The sequence below is a fragment of the Callorhinus ursinus genome, unplaced genomic scaffold, assembly GCF_003265705.2.
Source record: "Callorhinus ursinus isolate GAN/ISIS: 27379988/994484 unplaced genomic scaffold, GSC_fseal_2.0 scaffold4, whole genome shotgun sequence".
NCBI classification, from domain to species: Eukaryota; Metazoa; Chordata; class Mammalia; order Carnivora; family Otariidae; genus Callorhinus; species Callorhinus ursinus.
The window spans coordinates 60,110,478-60,127,643 of NW_027397066.1; the positions used below are offsets into that span (position 1 = coordinate 60,110,478).

At 37.7% G+C, this 17,166-nt stretch overlaps 2 protein-coding genes across 4 annotated transcripts in view; one reads left to right on the forward strand and one right to left on the reverse strand.

The window, feature by feature from the left end:
- The window catches only part of RCHY1 (ring finger and CHY zinc finger domain containing 1), a 24,392-nt gene extending 15,384 nt beyond the window's left edge, over positions 1-9,008 (reverse strand). The window contains exons 1-3 of one of the 2 annotated variants that reach the window (XM_025887232.2): positions 8,780-9,008; positions 3,059-3,178; positions 2,708-2,823 (exon numbers count right to left, since the gene is read on the reverse strand). In XM_025887232.2, the coding sequence (XP_025743017.1) occupies positions 2,708-2,823; positions 3,059-3,178; positions 8,780-8,869 (326 nt within the window). In that variant the 5' untranslated portion in view covers positions 8,870-9,008. Of the gene's footprint in view, positions 1-2,707; positions 2,824-3,058; positions 3,179-8,779 lie in introns of those variants that run through there. The other variant, XM_025887233.2, reaches the window with a different exon arrangement.
- THAP6 (THAP domain containing 6) overlaps positions 8,985-17,166 on the forward strand; it is a 21,629-nt gene continuing 13,447 nt past the window's right edge. The window contains exons 1-3 of one of the 2 annotated variants that reach the window (XM_025887235.2): positions 8,985-9,099; positions 10,006-10,108; positions 11,594-11,801. In XM_025887235.2, the coding sequence (XP_025743020.1) occupies positions 10,029-10,108; positions 11,594-11,801 (288 nt within the window). In that variant the 5' untranslated portion in view covers positions 8,985-9,099; positions 10,006-10,028. The remainder of the gene's footprint in view (positions 9,100-10,005; positions 10,109-11,593; positions 11,802-17,166) is intronic. The other variant, XM_073891790.1, reaches the window with a different exon arrangement.

A 17,166-nucleotide genomic window follows, 5' to 3' on the forward strand; every position in this document is an offset into this window, starting at 1 on the left:
TGAAGGAAAAAAAAAAGGTGAAGAATTTCACCTAAAAAATGGAAGGTACAGAGGGTGGGGGAGGATTAAATGTAAATTCTATAATTTGAAGAAAAAAAAAAAGCCTAAAATGAAAAACTCAATAGATTCAATAGAAGATTCAACACAGTACGACAGAGACCTGGAAGATAAATCAGTAGAAACTATGCAATTTAAACATGACGGGGGGGAAAGAAAAAAGATGGAGAAAAAAAAACTTAAGAGACATATGGGACACAGTGAAAAGCTCTATACCTAAAGTCTCAGATGAGGCAAGAGCAAGGGGCAGAAACATTATCTGAAGAGATACTGACCAAGAATATTTCAAAACTGACAGAAAACATCATGCCACAGATTCAAGAAATTCTACAAACTGCAAGCCGGATAAATATTTCACAAACCTGTACACATCACGGAAAAACTGCTAAAAACCAACGACTCGAAAACATCGAGAGAGGGATAAAAGACAGATTATCTTCAAAGAAGCAATAATAATCCTGTTAGGTGACTCTAAAATGGAAACCATGGCACCAGAGTATCTTTTAAAATGCTGAAAGTAATTCTATACCTAAAAAAGATAAAAATCTTAAAAATAAAAGCAAATAAAGACATTTTCAAAAGAGACAAAAAACTGACAGAATTTGTCACCAGCAGAACCTCACTAAAAGTAATGATGAAAATAATTCTTTTTTCTAATTATGTTACGTTAATCACCATACATTACATCATTAGTTTTTGATGTAGTGTTCCATGATTCATTATTTGTGTATAACACCCAGTGCTCCATGCAGAACATGCCCTCTTTAATACCCATCACCAGGCTAACCCAACCCCCCCACCTCCCTCCTCTCTAGAACCCTCAGTTTGTTTTTCAGAGTCCATAGTCTCTCATGGTTTGTCTCCCCCTCCAATTCCCCCCCCTTCATTCTTCCCCTCCTGCCATCTCCTTAATGAAAAGAATTCTTGAAACCGAAGGAAAATAATCCTGAAGACAAAGGAGATGCAGAAAGGCAAGAGCAACAGAAACGGTAAATATGTAGGTAAATCTAAGAGAATACTGGCTGTTCAAAACAATGTCTATAAAGTTTAAAATATACAGATTAAAAAGCATGACAACAATTGCATGTAAATCCTCTTAGTTAAGGTTCTTGCACTGCGCAGAAATAATAAATACATTACTCTAGTAAACCAAGGATGTATGTTATAATTTCTAAGATAACTGCTAAGAGAATAATAGAAGAATGTATCTCTAACAAGTTTATAGAGAATAAAAACAAAATAGAAAAATTGCTGATTAATTCAAATGAAGGCAAGCAAGGAGAAAAAAAGGACAAATAGACAAATACTAAGGGAATAGAAAATACTAAAACTGTAGATTGAGTTGGAAAACTGTACATTGTAGAGTTATATATGTATATTTGTACAATTATATTAATAAGTAGACTAAATATGCTAATTAAAAGACAAGCGTTTTCATCAAACTCCATTAAAAAAAATCAACTATATTCTACTTACCAGATAAATGCCTTAAATATAAGTATACAAAAGGTTTGGAATGAAAAAAAAAGGGATAGATTACACATGCAAAAACTAATCAAATGAAAGCTGATCTACATATAGTAGCTCTTAAGACAGGAAATATTGCTAAAGATAAAAAGAGACATTATATAATGATAAATGGGTCAATCATAAAGGAATATAGAACAATTCTATGTAAACACCTAATGATATTGCCTTAAAATATATAAAAACACAAAATATACAAAAACACAAAAAAGCATATACTGTATGATCCCATTTACAAAAGTTCAGGAAAGTGGTTACCTTTGGACTAGTGTATTGACTTGAAGGGGGCATAAGAGAGACTACTACATTGCTATGAACATTCCACTCTTTGATCTGGGTGGTGATTAAAAGAATTTTTTCCTAAGTAAATTCATAAGATAGTTTATGATTTCTGCATCTTTTGGAATGTTTGTTATCCTTCCTTAAAAACAAACTACATAAAAGCTAGAAAGTGATTTAAAATATTCAAGACAGATTGGTTATCTCCAATGGGAAAAAGGAGAAAAGACTAAGGTGGAACACTTAGAGTTTCAACAGTATTGGTAACATTCTATTTCTTAAACTGAATGACTTATTGTATTAGAATACTTTGTAACATATGTTACATATGTGCTTTTGTATATATCTAATACTTCAGAATTTTTATTAAGAAAAAATTCCTATATATGGCATGTTGAGAACAGCTTATCAGTGAGAGACTGGACTGTAGGTTATTTTTACTCTTTCTTTTTCCAATAAATCAGCCTATACTTAGAGAATTTTTTTAAAAACTAATTTTTTAAAAAGTCCACCTTAATTTTCTACTTCAGTTGCCAACAAAACACTTCATATAAAAGCGTATTTTATATCCAAACGTTAAAATTTTAAATAGCCACACAATAACTGATGGGCTAATTAAAATATTACTACAAAAGAGGCATGAAAATTTTTTTTAGAATAACGGAAATGTTTATCTTGATCAGGTTGGTAGTAACACAGTTATATATATTTGTCACTCAACTGGACACTTAAAATGAATGCATTTTATTAGATGCAAATTATACCCCAACAAAGTTAATTTTAAAAACTATTATTGCCCAGGTAAATCGAAAGTAATTAGAAAAGAACATTTTACATACAGTACCTACAAATTCCACAGTTTTCACAATGATACTGCTTCTTGTCTTTGTCAAAGAGATGGCATATACTGCAATAATATTCCCCAAACAATGTGCTACATTCTTCACAAGTCTGTTGGGCCTAAAACAGACACACGTAATTAAAAATTAGATTAAATTTACCAAAACATTTTGTATTATTATTTGAATATCCACAATTTATGTTACAATATATGCAGGTTTTTACAAGGTTTTAAACATTTATATCAAAGATATTGCTTAGAGTTAAAGAAGTCTTATTTGCAATACTCGATTAAATTCTGTAAACCACCTTAACATTTTTTAAAAAGAAAATAGAAATGTGATAAAAATCTTACGTGTTGAATTTTTTCACAGTTTATGCACTGCACTTCCTTTACTTTAAAGCGATCTAGCTGATGATCTTCATTGTTATCATGACACAACCGACAAGTATAAAGTTTGTCACAGCAAGGTGCCTAATGCCCAGGGGGAAAAGAGGTATAAGAAGAGAAAAACAAGTTTACAAGTTTACAATGCAAAAAAAAATTTTCTTCCTCCTCCTTCTGGAACAAAGTCAAAGAATACAACGAATGGATGAGTTTGCTGATCCTAAACATAACTTTTCACTGTTTCTTAGCATATTTTAACTATTCCCCCTCAATATCTATGTCTTTATCAAGTTGAACATAATCTAGTCCTTAAAGACAAAAGAATTATGAAGAATGAACATCCTCAGACAGAAGAACTAATCCCACAACACCCTAAACTCATCCTCAGCCTAAATGGCAGGCAGGCAACTTCTTCTGAGACATTTCCAGATAAACTCACTTACCTACTTCAACCCTTAAACATTAACTATAATAAAGATATTTTAATTCACTTGTATTTATTAATCATCAACTATATCCTCGATATTTTACAGGATACAATAAGTGTAAGAGATAGCCCTTGTTTTCAAGAGTGGCAGACTACCAAAATCTTTTCTCTCCTTCCTGGACACATGATTGCCCAGCTATACTACAGTTCCCAGCCTTCTTTGATTTCAGCTGTGGCCAAACGACTAAGTTCTTACCAAAAGAAAATGAGCAGAAGAAATCAGTGCCACTCCTGGGCCTGAGTATTAAGAAATTGGGCATGCCTCCTCCTCCATGCTCCCTTTCCCCTTTCCATCAGATGAAACCTGGACATGGCAGCAACCCAGCTAATGACTGTATTCCCTAAAACATGGCAAAATAATACAATGGGAAAAACTTGTCCCTGGAGTGATCATGTGGGTCAGTCTCATCGCCAAACTGGATAATTCACCTTGAAATTGTTAGGTGGGAAAAAATAAACTCTTAATTCTTTAACCCACATTACTGTTGGCTTTTCTGTTACCCGTAGTAACTTAGCCTTATCCTAACTAGTACATCAAGAAGTTTCCAAGCCAGTAAGTTAACCCAGTACTTTCCAGTATGCTGTGACCTTCCAGATCCACTCATTTCTGAAAATTTCTGATGATTTACCACAACACATTTCATTCCTGAAAGATTTTAACGCTCAACTAGTACCCCCTTCTCTCCCACTACTACTCTTGCCCTAAATCTTAGTGATCTGCACATCCATCATGATGGATACTCTGAACTCTGAACTCTCAATTCCTTGACTTTTTTTCTTCCAATGGTCTTGTTCTCCAACCCTCCTCAGCCACATATTCTCACAGTCATACCACAGAACAGTAGTTCTCAAATGTTTTGGTCTCAGGACCCCTTTACACTCTTAAAAATTGTTCAGGATCTCAAAGTGCTTCTCATTATGTGAATTATCTCTACTGACACCATACTATAAAATAAAATTGTAAATTTTTAAAAATATTACTTCTTTTAAAAGTAACAGTAACAAACCTATTACATGTTAATGTAAATGACATATTTTAATGAAAAATAACTAGTTTCCCCCAAAATAGCTGGATTGTCATTTCTGCTTCAAATTTTGTATTCAATCAGTTTAGTTGAAGTATATCAAGAAACTCTGTACTCCCACAAATATATAGTTGGAAAAGGGAGGAGTATTTTAATCAAGTTTACAGAGAATTATGGATACTCTTCTCTGATATTACACCAAAACTCAACAACTCTTATAAATGATCAGTTGTAACATGGGCTCTGAAATTTTATCGGTGAACTTTTCTCCCTCTGTTACATCAAAATCCATTGCTCTATCTTGCACTTTGAATCAATCTTTTACTCACACATTAGTCATTTGGAAAATATGACTCAGTTCGCTGAGTTCTACAGCTCTTCCAAACGTTCACACATTTTCCAAGCAATATAAAAAAATCCTATTTGTTAACATCACTCCCGATCTCATCAGCAAAGTCTTTAGGTATTGGGACACTTTTAAGCTCACAGAGGCTTACCTAAGTGTTTCAAAATTCTAATTTTTTTTAAAGATTTTATTTATTTGACAGAGACACAGCGAGAGAGGGGACACAAGCAGGGGGAGTGGGAGAGGGAGAAGCAGGCTTCCCATGGAGCAGGGAGCCTGATGCGGGGCTTGATCCCAGGACCCTGGGATCATGACCTGAGTCGAAGGCAGACGCTTAACGACTGAGCCACCCAGGCGCCCCTCAAAATTCTAATTTTTATGTGAAAGCTTGAATTTACCACTGTCGATTGTTTTTCTTGTAATGACAGTTTCAACAGTTCACTTTTCAAGAAAGTGTCAAGAAAGTGTCAAATACACAAGTCTGAATAATCAGATTTCAAGTAAAAACTGTTACACAAGAAACTAGTTCAGTTCACAATCCAACTGCATAAGAACTTTCCTCACAGTGACCGTCTAATTTTAGTATGCACAAGTGTTTGATGAAAACATCCCATTTCATCAAACATGTAAAAAGACATATTCAAGAGTTAAGATTTTATAAAATTAGTAATTTTATTGCTTTAATTTTATCAATGACATTCTTAAGTGAGACTTTTTTTAAAAAAACTATAGATGATGGACTCTGAAAAACAAACTGAGGTTTCTAGAGGGGAGGAGGGTAGGGGGATGGGTTAGCCTGGTGATGGGCATTAAAGAGGGCACATTCTGCATGGAGCACTGGGTGTTATGAACAAACAATGAATCATGGAACACTATACCAAAACAAATGATGTAATATATGGTGATTAACATAACAATAAAAAATTAAAAAAAAAAAACTATAGGTGTAGTACAGGTCAGATGCCAGCAGTTTTAGTAACTGCTTTTGCACACACTGAAAAAGACAACATCTTAGTATCAGAAAGTAGTTTTGACCCCAAGGGTCCCCCGAAAGGGCCTCAGGAATTACTAAGGGGGTCCATTCACCACACTTTGAGAACCACTGCTCTAAAACAAGAACTGAATCCTGTTTATATCATAATTTCAAGCATGAAATTCTCTAACCACTATCTCCTCTTTCCAACTCACTTCAATGTTTCCCTTGCACATACTCTAGTTCCTTCCTTCTCTCTTCCTCTACATATTCTCCTAACCAAAACCCCAAATCTGGTTAAATCCAATTTTCTCCTATATAAGGAATATCCAGATATAGCTGAAGAAAAACACACTGGTCTCACTTCTAAGTCATGATCACTAATAAAAAGTGGGTTTTTATTCATTTCCCTAGTTGATTCCCTCATTCTTCTACAGTCTAGGACCTAAAATCTAGATGATTATTTCACATTATTTTACATATTCTCTCTTTAAACCTTTAAACCTTTTCCTCCACCCTTATACTCCGCTCATAATCTTGATTATTAAAATAGAAATAATCAAAGAGGGGCGCCTGCGTGGCTCAGTCGGTAAGCGTCTGCCTTCGGCTCAGGTCATGATCCCTGGGTCCTGGGATCGAGCCCCACATCGGGCTCCCTGCTCAGCAGGAGCAGGGAGCCTGCTTCTCCCTCCCCCACTCCCCCTGCTTATGTTCCTTCTCTCACTGTCTCTCTGTCAAATAAATAAAATTTAAAAAAAAAATAATCAAAGAAAACATTTTCTCACAAACTATCAACCTACTTGCAAATGTACCTAATACTCGGTCTTCCCTTGTTATGTTTTTCTCTAAGGCCAACTCCTCCACTTGTGCACTGGATCCCATCTTCGATTACTCAAGAGCAGTAAATGCTCCTACAGTTTTTCCTTTCCCTCCTGCATTATAAAATGTTCTCACTTCATGGGATGCCTGAGTGGCTCAGTCAGTTAAGCATCTGCCTTCAGCTCAGGTCATGATCCCAGGGTCCTGGGATCAAGCCCCACATCGGGCTCCTTGCTCAGCGGGGAGCCTGCTTCTCCTTCTGCCTGCAGCTCCCCCTGCTTGTGCACTCACACTCTCTCTCTCTGACAAATAAATAAATAAAATGTTCTCATTTCACTGGTCATTTCCAATATGCAAACATGCTGCAATACCTCCCATTTTAAAAGGAAAAAAAAACCTCACGATCCCACATCACTCAGCAACCACAGACTTTTTTTTTTTTTTTTGCTCTCTTTCACAGCATAATTCCAAGAATTATCTATGAAGGCTATTTCCAGTTTCACTATTCTCATTCTCTCTCAAATCCACTGCAATCAGGCTTTGTCCCAAGCTCTCCACTGAAACTTCTCTTGTCAAGATCACAAGTGACCTCCTCACCAAATTTAAAGGTCAATTTTCAGTTCTTATCTTATTCAAACAGCAGCATTTTATTTAATTGATTACTTCCTCCTCAAAATTCTTCACTTGGTTTCTGGCATTTAAGGAAGAAGGAAAGGGAAGGCAAAAAAAGTATTTGATACTCAGGGTCAAGCATCTCAGCACTATGAAACTCAGACATATTTATGTGGTTTCTTGGGGGAAAGGGCCAACATGCTGAATTCAGTTCTAGTCATCAAGTTTCAAAGAGTAACAGACATGTAACCGTGGAAATGGAAACATAAGGATAGCATTCGATTTGCTTACACAACACTTGGTGAACAACTAACTTTGAAAGAGCTTCACCCAGTGCAGTGAAGGAATGTTCATCAAGCCTGGCCTACAAGAAGGCTCTCAATTGTCCTTACAGGGCTCGTATTTTTTTTTTTTTTTAATGAAACAGGAACTTCTATCACCTCTATTTTACAAATGGAGCACTTGCTCAAAAGCACTGAGCTATCAAGGGTCAGAGCTAGATTTGGGGGTAGAGCTGTGGGACTCCAAAGCTCAAACTTTTTTTTTTTAAAGATTTATTTATTTGAGAGAGCGAGAATGAGAGAGAGAGAGAGTACATGAGAGGGGGGAGGGTCAGAGGGAGAAGGAGGCTCCTCGCCGAGCAGGGAGCCCCATGCGGGACTCGATCCCGGCACTCCGGGATCATGACCTGAGCCGAAGGCAGTCGCTTAACCAACGGAGCCACCCAGGCACCCCAAAGCTCAAACTTTCTAAGTAAAATCTTTAAAATGCTTCTTGCAGCAACAACAAAAATCAGGAAACTTTAATTGAATGGGTGCCAATTTTAAAAGTTCTAGATTGACTAGCAATTTTCCTCAAAGTAAACAACAAAAATAACAATATATGCATACTGGGCACTTTCCCACACATAATCTATTTAGTGGCAATTACACGGCTGTCTTTCTATTTCACAAAAACACTTTCTTGGCAGGCTTAGGCATATTCACTGACTCTAAAATGAAGCTGGCAAGCTGTAAAACTTACTACAGGAGCTGAAATCGTATTCCGATCCTCCACTTACTTATACCTCTTCCACTATTTCATCACACACCTGAAAGTCACCCTGGCGAAAAGCCAGCTCAGGCCCGGGGCTGCCTCAGTCTACTTATAGTAGCAAAAGACTAAATAAACCCATTGATAAAGTGACTGATGTGCACGCCCAGGCCCTTTCCAAGCAGAGAGCTTTGCTTACAAAATGTTAAGCAGGAGAAAAGGTGGGGCCTGTGGTGGCCTTGCCAAAACGTTCTCCACGGCAGGAACCCAATTCGAAATGGAGAAGGTACCCTGACAAACAGCTTAGCCTCTAACTTAAGCCCAAACCTAACCGCCTTGCCCACTCCGCCCCCGCCCGGCCCGGCGTAAGGGAAGAGCCCATTGAAGTCGTCACCTTCAGGAGACATCCTCTGTCATAGTGCTCGCAGCCCCGCCGCCCTTGCTTTTGGCCGCGGGCGCCATCTTCCCACGCCGAGGCCGCCATCTCCTCCACCTCCCCTCAAACTCCACGGACCCTTCCCCGGGAGTGAAAACCACGCCCAGAGTAACGTCACTAGCACACCCCCTCCCGGCCGCAGCAGCCAGCCGAGCAGATATGGCGGCTGAGCACGTGACCCGGGGCAGCCGGATTTCCGGTTCCCGGGGCTACGGGGCGGAAGTGAAGGGAAACGCAATCTCTGTCTTCGACGTTAGTCACTGACTTCGCTGCTAACGGTAATAACTCTTAGATTGCTTCTTCTTCCCCCCACCCCATTGCTACTAGCCCAAACTCTGGGCGTGGTTCGGGGCGACGTGGACCGTAGCGGCGCGGAGACGCCCGGCGCCCCCCCCCCCGCCCCCCGAGGAAGGGACGCTCTCCGGCCGCATCCGCACCTCTGACAGGGCGGCCCCTCCCTTTCTCCCTGCGGCGGCCCGGAGCCTCGAGAAAGGGGCGGAGTTCCGCGGGCCCCTGGGCTCTGAGCCGGGTACCTGCGAGCGTTGCTTTTGCAGCTGCTAGGTGCCAGGGTCCTCGCCGACCGTTCGAGTTGCTGCTTTTACTCGTTCTTCATTCCTTCAAAATATGCATTGACGTTTCCTACGTGCCAGTCACCAGTTAAGCATGGGGACAAAATTGAGAAAAAACACACGCCCCACCATGCCCTCTTAGAACTCCCGCACTAGTAAGGGAGAAAGACATTAATCAGAGAATCACTGAAATAAGATTACAACTTTGAGAAGCGCTAGGTGGAAGTGTGTGTTCTTTGAGAGCTAATGCTAGATGGGATCTGATTGAATCTGGGTGTCAAGGAAGGTTTCCCTGGGGAAGCAACACGTAGCTAAAAGATGAGTAGAAGTTAGTATGCAAAGGCCTTGTGGCACGGTGACTGTAAGAAGCCGCGGAAGAGAAATGTACAAGACTGCGGGGTTGACTCAGACACCTCCGAGTGCGTAGTGAAATACGATTTGCCTTATAAAGAGCCAAGCCCCTGGAAAATTTTTTAAAGCTGCCGGTGTTGAAGAAAATATTTGCCTTTGGCTTTCCAGCATGATTTCACAGTACCTAAAAACATGCTGGGAAAAGTAAATATGTTGCCCTTAGCTTTGAAGTTACTAACTCTTATCGTTTTAATTTTCTTTCAGTTCTGTTATGAGTTGCTAAAATCATGGTGAAATGTTGCTCGGCCATTGGATGTGCTTCCCGCTGTTTGCCAAATTCCAAGTTAAAAGGACTGACATTTCACGTGTAAGATTTTGCTGTAGTTAAGCCAAGTACTTCTGACTGTTACAAAAAGCCAAAGACGGTTCCACTTAAATCTTCAGTTTTGATCTTTAGTTCCCAAATCTGTAAATAGCTTTTTTAGCTAAATTTGAAGTGACAGTGATAATTTACATTTTTATAATTTAGTTTAAAAGTTTAAGATACCTGCCAAGGTATCAGAGGCTAGTAAACAAAAATATCCAGCTCATTTTTGCTAATATCATTACTTTGCATTTTAACATACCTTCGAAGAAATTCAGTTTTGTTTACATGGAGTTTACAATCTGAAGCAAGAAAGGATCTTTGCCCAAATATGTCCTGTCCTTTCCATTTAGAAATAGATCAAACTTATGTTGGAGAGAAAAAAATAGGAATTACAAGCTCAGACCAAGGGTTCTTTAGCAGTATTACCAATAAATCAGGATGTTCCAAATTTTCTATTTTGGCCATTCTTCTGACAGCAAAGGAAAGGAGTACTAAGATTTAACAATTATTCATTTGCTAAAGGTTTGTTTTGCTGCCTTTGCGCCAGGCACTGTGCTACGTGCTAGAGAAGGCTCTGCTAACTACTTTGCTCGGTATGAGGAAACAAAAAATGAGTATGTGTACCCTACCTTTTCCAAAAAAGATTTGAATCAGCTTGGAAAATTGAAAAGGTACGGTTATTGAATTACAGCTTCAAAGCTTGTAATTCCTATTTTTTTCTCTCCAACATAAGTTTGATCTATTTCTAAATGGAAAGGACAGGACATACTTGGGCAAAGATCCTTTCTTGCTTCAGATTGTAAACTCCATGTAAACAAAACTGAATTTCTTCGAAGGTATGTTAAAATGCAAAGTAATGATATTAGCAAAAATGAGCTGGATATTTTTGTTTACTAGCCTCTGATACCTTGGCAGGTATCTTAAACTTTTAAACTAAATTTTAAAAATGTAAATTATCACTGTCACTTCAAATTAGTTAGTTATTATTTAACTAACAATAAAATAGTTCTTATCTCTAGAACGTCAAACTCTGCAGCAGTTCTTTGCCTCATTCACTAAGCATTTATAGGCCTGTTGTGTATTAAATGCTGTACTAAACAACGTTCTGATGCTGACAGAAGAATGAAAGTACAAGGTACTTTATTCATCTGGGATAAATTCTGGATATCATTTCATGTAGGAAAAGGCCAAAGTGATATTATCACCTATAGATGAAGAAAAACCTCCAGTTGTGGGTCTTCCTATAAGGTTGACATATCCACTGAAACTTTTCTTCTTTATAATGAAGAAAATTGAAATGAGGACCGTATTTCTGCAGCATGATTAAACTGAAAGTTCTGAAAGCATGCTTCATGATGGCTTCCTGAATATTCCATTTCCCAAGAGTAATAACAAACTCATCAATGAACCAGTTTAGTCTAGTCTTAATTCAAGTATCTATCAATAGTGTTCAATTTTAAAATACTTTTTGTATTTTTTTTCTAGATTCCCCACAGATGAAAACGTCAAAAGAAAATGGGTATTAGCAATGAAAAGACTTGATGTGAATGCCGCAGGCATTTGGGAGCCTAAAAAAGGAGACGTGTTGTGTTCAAGGCACTTTAAGAAGACAGATTTTGACAGAAGTGCTCCAAATATTAAACTGAAACCTGGAGTCATACCTTCTATCTTTGATTCCCCATCTCACTTACAGGTTTGTTTATGAGACACTGTATTGTTTATGAGACACTGTCTCAATGATGAGACACCATCATTACTCATTTTTTATGGTACTGTTGAAGAACCTTTACCACTCAGGCTAACATTTTATTGTTTGCTTATTCCTCTAAAGTCCATTTTTTGAGTTTTTATATTTGTAAGCTACTGCTTCAGCTTTCATAATATGTAGTAGGAGTATTTTACCAGTAGCCACTCAGAAATATTTGTATGTTACTAAGATTTGTTGAAGGAGACTGACTTTAGGAGTTAACATAACTCAGGATTTGTATCTAAACAATGGAGGAAAATAAGAGGGTTGAACTGAAGTTCCAAGTTGCCAGTCCTCATACTGGAGCAAAAGTGAAGAGCAGAGCCACTAACAGGACCAAAGTATACTTTTAGAGCTACATACATTCAAGCTTAAAGCCTAGGTAGAACTAAAAGGAAGAAAAGCAAAAGAGATGAGAACAGGAGAATGAAAGGAGAGAAAAGGTAAGAAAAAGAAAATAAAAGGATTGTATAAGTAAAATCTAATTGAATTTTGTGTTTTTTCTCAGTGGTATTAGTGTTATAGATTGACTGCCTTGCCTTTAGTATCTCTCTTAATATACGGTAAAGTGTTTCTAAAAACCATAGAGTAACTGATTCCAGTGTAGAAAATTCAGGGAGAGCCTGTGGGTTCCCAGAACACAATAATGAACCTCCATTGAAAGGTACCTCCTTCCCAACAGCTGAAAACAAGGGAAGTATAGAAGGTCTTTGACTTACGACTTTTCAACTTTATGATGGTGCGAAAGCAATATGCATTCAATAGAAACCATACTTTGAATTTTTAATTTTCATCTTTTTCTGGGCCAGTGATATGCAGTATGCAATACCATACTCCTGGAATGCTAGGCAATGGGAATGAGCTGCAGCCATGTGGTCATGAGGATAAACAACCAATACACTAACAACTATTCTGCACCCATACAACCAGTCTTTTTCAGTTTCAGTACAATATTCAGTAAATCACATGAGATATCAATACTTCATTATAAAATAGGCTTGGGGTACCTAGGGGCTCAGTTGGTTAAGCGTCCAACTCTTGATTTTTTTTTCTTTTTTTTTTTATGTGTTAGCTGAGTTTATTATGGTAATCAAATCATTTACAATATAAACATGTCAAATCATCACACTGTACTCCTTAAACTTATACAATGTTTTATGTCAATTATATGCATATTTTTTTAAAATTTATTTTGTGGTTATGTTAGTCACCATATAGTACATCATTAGTTTATGATTAGTAGTGTTCCACGATTCATTGTTTGTGTATAACACCCGGTGCTCCATGCAATATGTGCCCTCCTTAATACCCATCACCGGGCTAACCCATCCCCCCAACCCCCTCCCCTCTAAAACCCTCAGTTTGTTTCTCGGAGTCCATAGTCTCTCATGGTTCGTCTCCCCCTCCGATTCCCCCCCCCCACCCAACTCTTGACTTCTGCTCAGGTCATGATCTCAGGGTTGTGAAATCGAGCCATGTGTTGGACTCCATGCTGGGCGTGGAGCCTGCTTGAGATTCTCCCCCTCCCTCTCCCTCTGCCCCTCCCCTCCTTGCTCTCACTCTTGCTCCCTCTCTAAAAAAATAAAAACAAAATAAAAAATAAAAGCGGCTTTGTGTTAGATAACTTTGCTCAACTGTAGGCTAATGTAAGTGTTCTGAGCATGTTTACGGTAGGCTAGGCTAACTATTATGTTCAGTAGGTTAGGTATATCAAATGCTTTTTCAACTTACAGTACTTTAAATTTACATAACCCCATCATAAGTCAAGGAAGATCTGTAATCCACAAGTGTACCTGCTCCTATATGGTCTTGGCCACTATACCACTGTCTTTACTTGGTCCGATTCCAATGCCTGAGTGATCAAGTAGAGACTGCCTCACTCTCTCCCATATTAATAAATGTACAATATCTTGTGCAATTTGTTGTGAAGGTTTTTCTTCCCTTATAGCAAGTGTCATCTAGCTTTAATGTTGAGAACCTTAAGAAATGTGGGCATAATTAAATCATAAGTTACTAACTTTCAAAAACTATTTATATCCTTGTTACAAAAGAAGTTTTTCATTGTAGGAAATTAGATGATGTAAGCAAAAAGAAAATAAAAACTAACAATCATCAGGGGCACCTGGCTGGCTTAGTTGGTAGAGCATGTGACTCTTAAATCTCAGGGTCCTGTGTTCAAGCCGCATATTGGGCATGGAGCCTACTGTTAAAAAAAAAAAAAGGTGGGGCGCCTGGGTGGCTCAGTCACAGATACATAGAGAGTCGCTATGTATCTCTCTGTCAAATAAATAAATAAAATCTTTTAAAATATATATATATATATATAAAATTAACAATAATCACATCCAAAGATAATACTTTTAACACTTCAGTGTGTATCTTCCCAGTCATTTGTGTATGTTTGTGTATAAATTCATCTATAAATATTCTTACAAAAATATAAGTACACTGTAGATTTGAACCTTCAACAACAGAGTTTGAATGCATGGGTCCCCTTATACACAGATTTTTTTCAATAAATAACAGTATAGGTACTATAAACATTTTTTCTTCCTTAGGATTTTAATAACATTTTCTCTAGTTTACTTTATTATAAGAATACGTATAGAATGCATACACAAAATATGTGTTAATCAACTATTTGTGTTGTCAGTAAAGCTTCCAGTCTACAAACAATAGGTAGTTAAGTTTTGGGAGAGTCAAAAGTTATACACGATTTTCAACTGTGCAGGGGAGTTGGTGCCTTTAACCCTGCATTGTTCAGGGCCTGATCAACTGTATATCCTTTCTTTTTTTTTTTAAAGATTTTATTTATTTGACAGAGAGAGACAGTGAGAGAGGGAACACAAGCAGGGGGAGTGGGAGAGGGAGAAGCAGGCTTCCCACAGAGCAGGGAGCCCGATGTGGGGCTCGATCCCAGTACCCCGGGATCATGACCTGAGCCGAAGGCAGACGCCTAACGACTGAGCCGCCCAGGTGCCCCTGTATATCCTTTCTTAATTTGCTTCCACATCTCTCCCCCTCTCTCGCGCACGCGCTCTCATCTCAACATTTATATATTGTTTACTGTGTGCCAGGCACTATTCTAAGCACCTTATATGGAAACTCATTTAGTCTTCTTAACAACCATGTGAAATAAATAGTATTATTATTCCCATTTTACTACTTGAGGAAACTTAGGTCCAGAGAGCTGGAATACCTTCCCCAGGGTGGCACAGCTATTAAATGGTGGAGGCTGAATTTGAACCCAGTCATTTTGGCTCCAGAGTCCACTGTTAACTACTCCTTTCCATGATTTTAAATGTTTTTCAATAACAATGGCTTTCAAACTTTAGTCTATATAAGAATTATCCAAGGAGCTTGTTTAAAATGGAGAATCCAGGATATCTGGGTGACTCAGTCGGTTGAGCAACCTACTCCTGGTTTGGCTCAGGTCATGATCTCTAGGTCATGAGATGAAGCCCTGCGTAGGGCTCCATGCTCAGCAGGGAGTTTAGAAGATTCTCTCCCTCTGCCCCTCTCCCTGCTCACTCTCTCTAAAATAAATCTTTTTAAAAAATAAAATAAAATAAAATGGAGAATCCTGTGCCGCAGAGAATTGGATTCACTAAGTTTGGGCTAGAGTCCAGAAAGCTGCACACTAACAAGCATCCCACACAACTGTGTTGCAGATCTACAGATAAGATTTTTAAGAGAACCCTATATAGACATCAATTTTTTAAACTAAACTTTATACTAAAATATACATATGGGAGGGTGCACACATCCCAAGTGTACCTACCAATAAATTGTCATAAAGTGAATTAACTCCCTTTAAACCAAGATATAAAATACTACCAGCACCCCAGAAGCCTCCTTCATGCTCTACCCCCAAAGGTAAATACTATCCTGACTTTTTTCACTGTCTCTCATACAAATCAAGTCAGTATGTACTCTTCTTTAGCTCAACATTTTGTATGTGTGATTTGCCCATTTTTTTTTCAAGATTTTATTTATTTGAGAGAACACAAGAGGGAGCAGGGTCAGAGGGAGAAGCAGGCTCCCCGCTGAGCAGGAAGCCCAATGCAGGACTCAATTCTGGGACCTGGGATCATGACCTGAGTGGAAGGCAGACGCTTAACCAACTGAGCCACCCAGGCACCCAGTGTTGTAGTAGGTGATAATAGTTCATTTACTTTCTTTGCAATATAGTATTCTATTATCTAAATAAACTATAATTTTGCCTTCCTACTGTTGATAAACATTTGGGTTGTTTTCACTTCAGGTCTATTATGAATGATGCAACTATGAGTGTTTTTGTCCATGTGCCTTTGGGTGCACATAGGTTCACATTTCTGCTGAAATGAAACTTCTGAAGTGGAACTGCTTGGTCCTAGTGTTGTGTATGTTCAGCTCGAGTAGATATTGCCATCGTTTTCCAAAGTGGTTTTGCCAATTTGTAGTCTCACCATCCACATATAAATGTTCCTCTGGTTCCATATCCTCATCAGTACCTGGTGGTATCAGTTTTATGAAACATATTTAGTGACCATGTAGCAATTGATTTTATGTAGGAACAACAGTTTATGTAACCAATTACTATTATATATAGGTTATCATCACTCACTATTTTAAACAATGCTGTGATGAACATTATTCTAGCCGAATCTTTGTACATATCCTTATTGTCTCAAACTAAATTCCTGGAAATAAAATTGTTGCATCAAAGATTACACATATTTTTCAAGTCTTTGCTTTTGATACAGATCCCCAAAGGCCCACCAGAAAGCTTATATCAATCTACTCCCCTATTACCTTTGCATGAAAGTATCCATCCACCCTAGTCCTCAGAGTAAGTTGTGTTTTTAACCTTTGTTAAAATTGATAGGCAAAAATGGCATTTTATTTTTAATTTATTTTTTAATATTGGTCTTACATTTTTTATGCATTTATTAGACATTTATATTTTTTCTTTTGTGAGTTATTGAGGTCCTTTCCTGTCTTCATCTTTTTCTAAACTACATGTAAAAACACTACATATTGAAGATACGGATTATTTAACTGACATCTGTGTTGCAATTACTTTTTGTTGTTTTTAGTACTAATTATCAGGTTGGTTTCAGTTTTCTGTTTTGTTTGAAATTCAGATGTCTCTTTTAAATAGTCAATTCTATATTTTCTATTGAATTATCTGCCTTTAGCCTTCCCCACCTTAAGATAATATAAATATTCCCTATTTTTTCTACTTCCTAAGTATTTTCATTTTTACATAAATTTTTAGTGCTAAAATTTCAACATGATTTATTGCATATTAAGAATATAACTTTTTCTT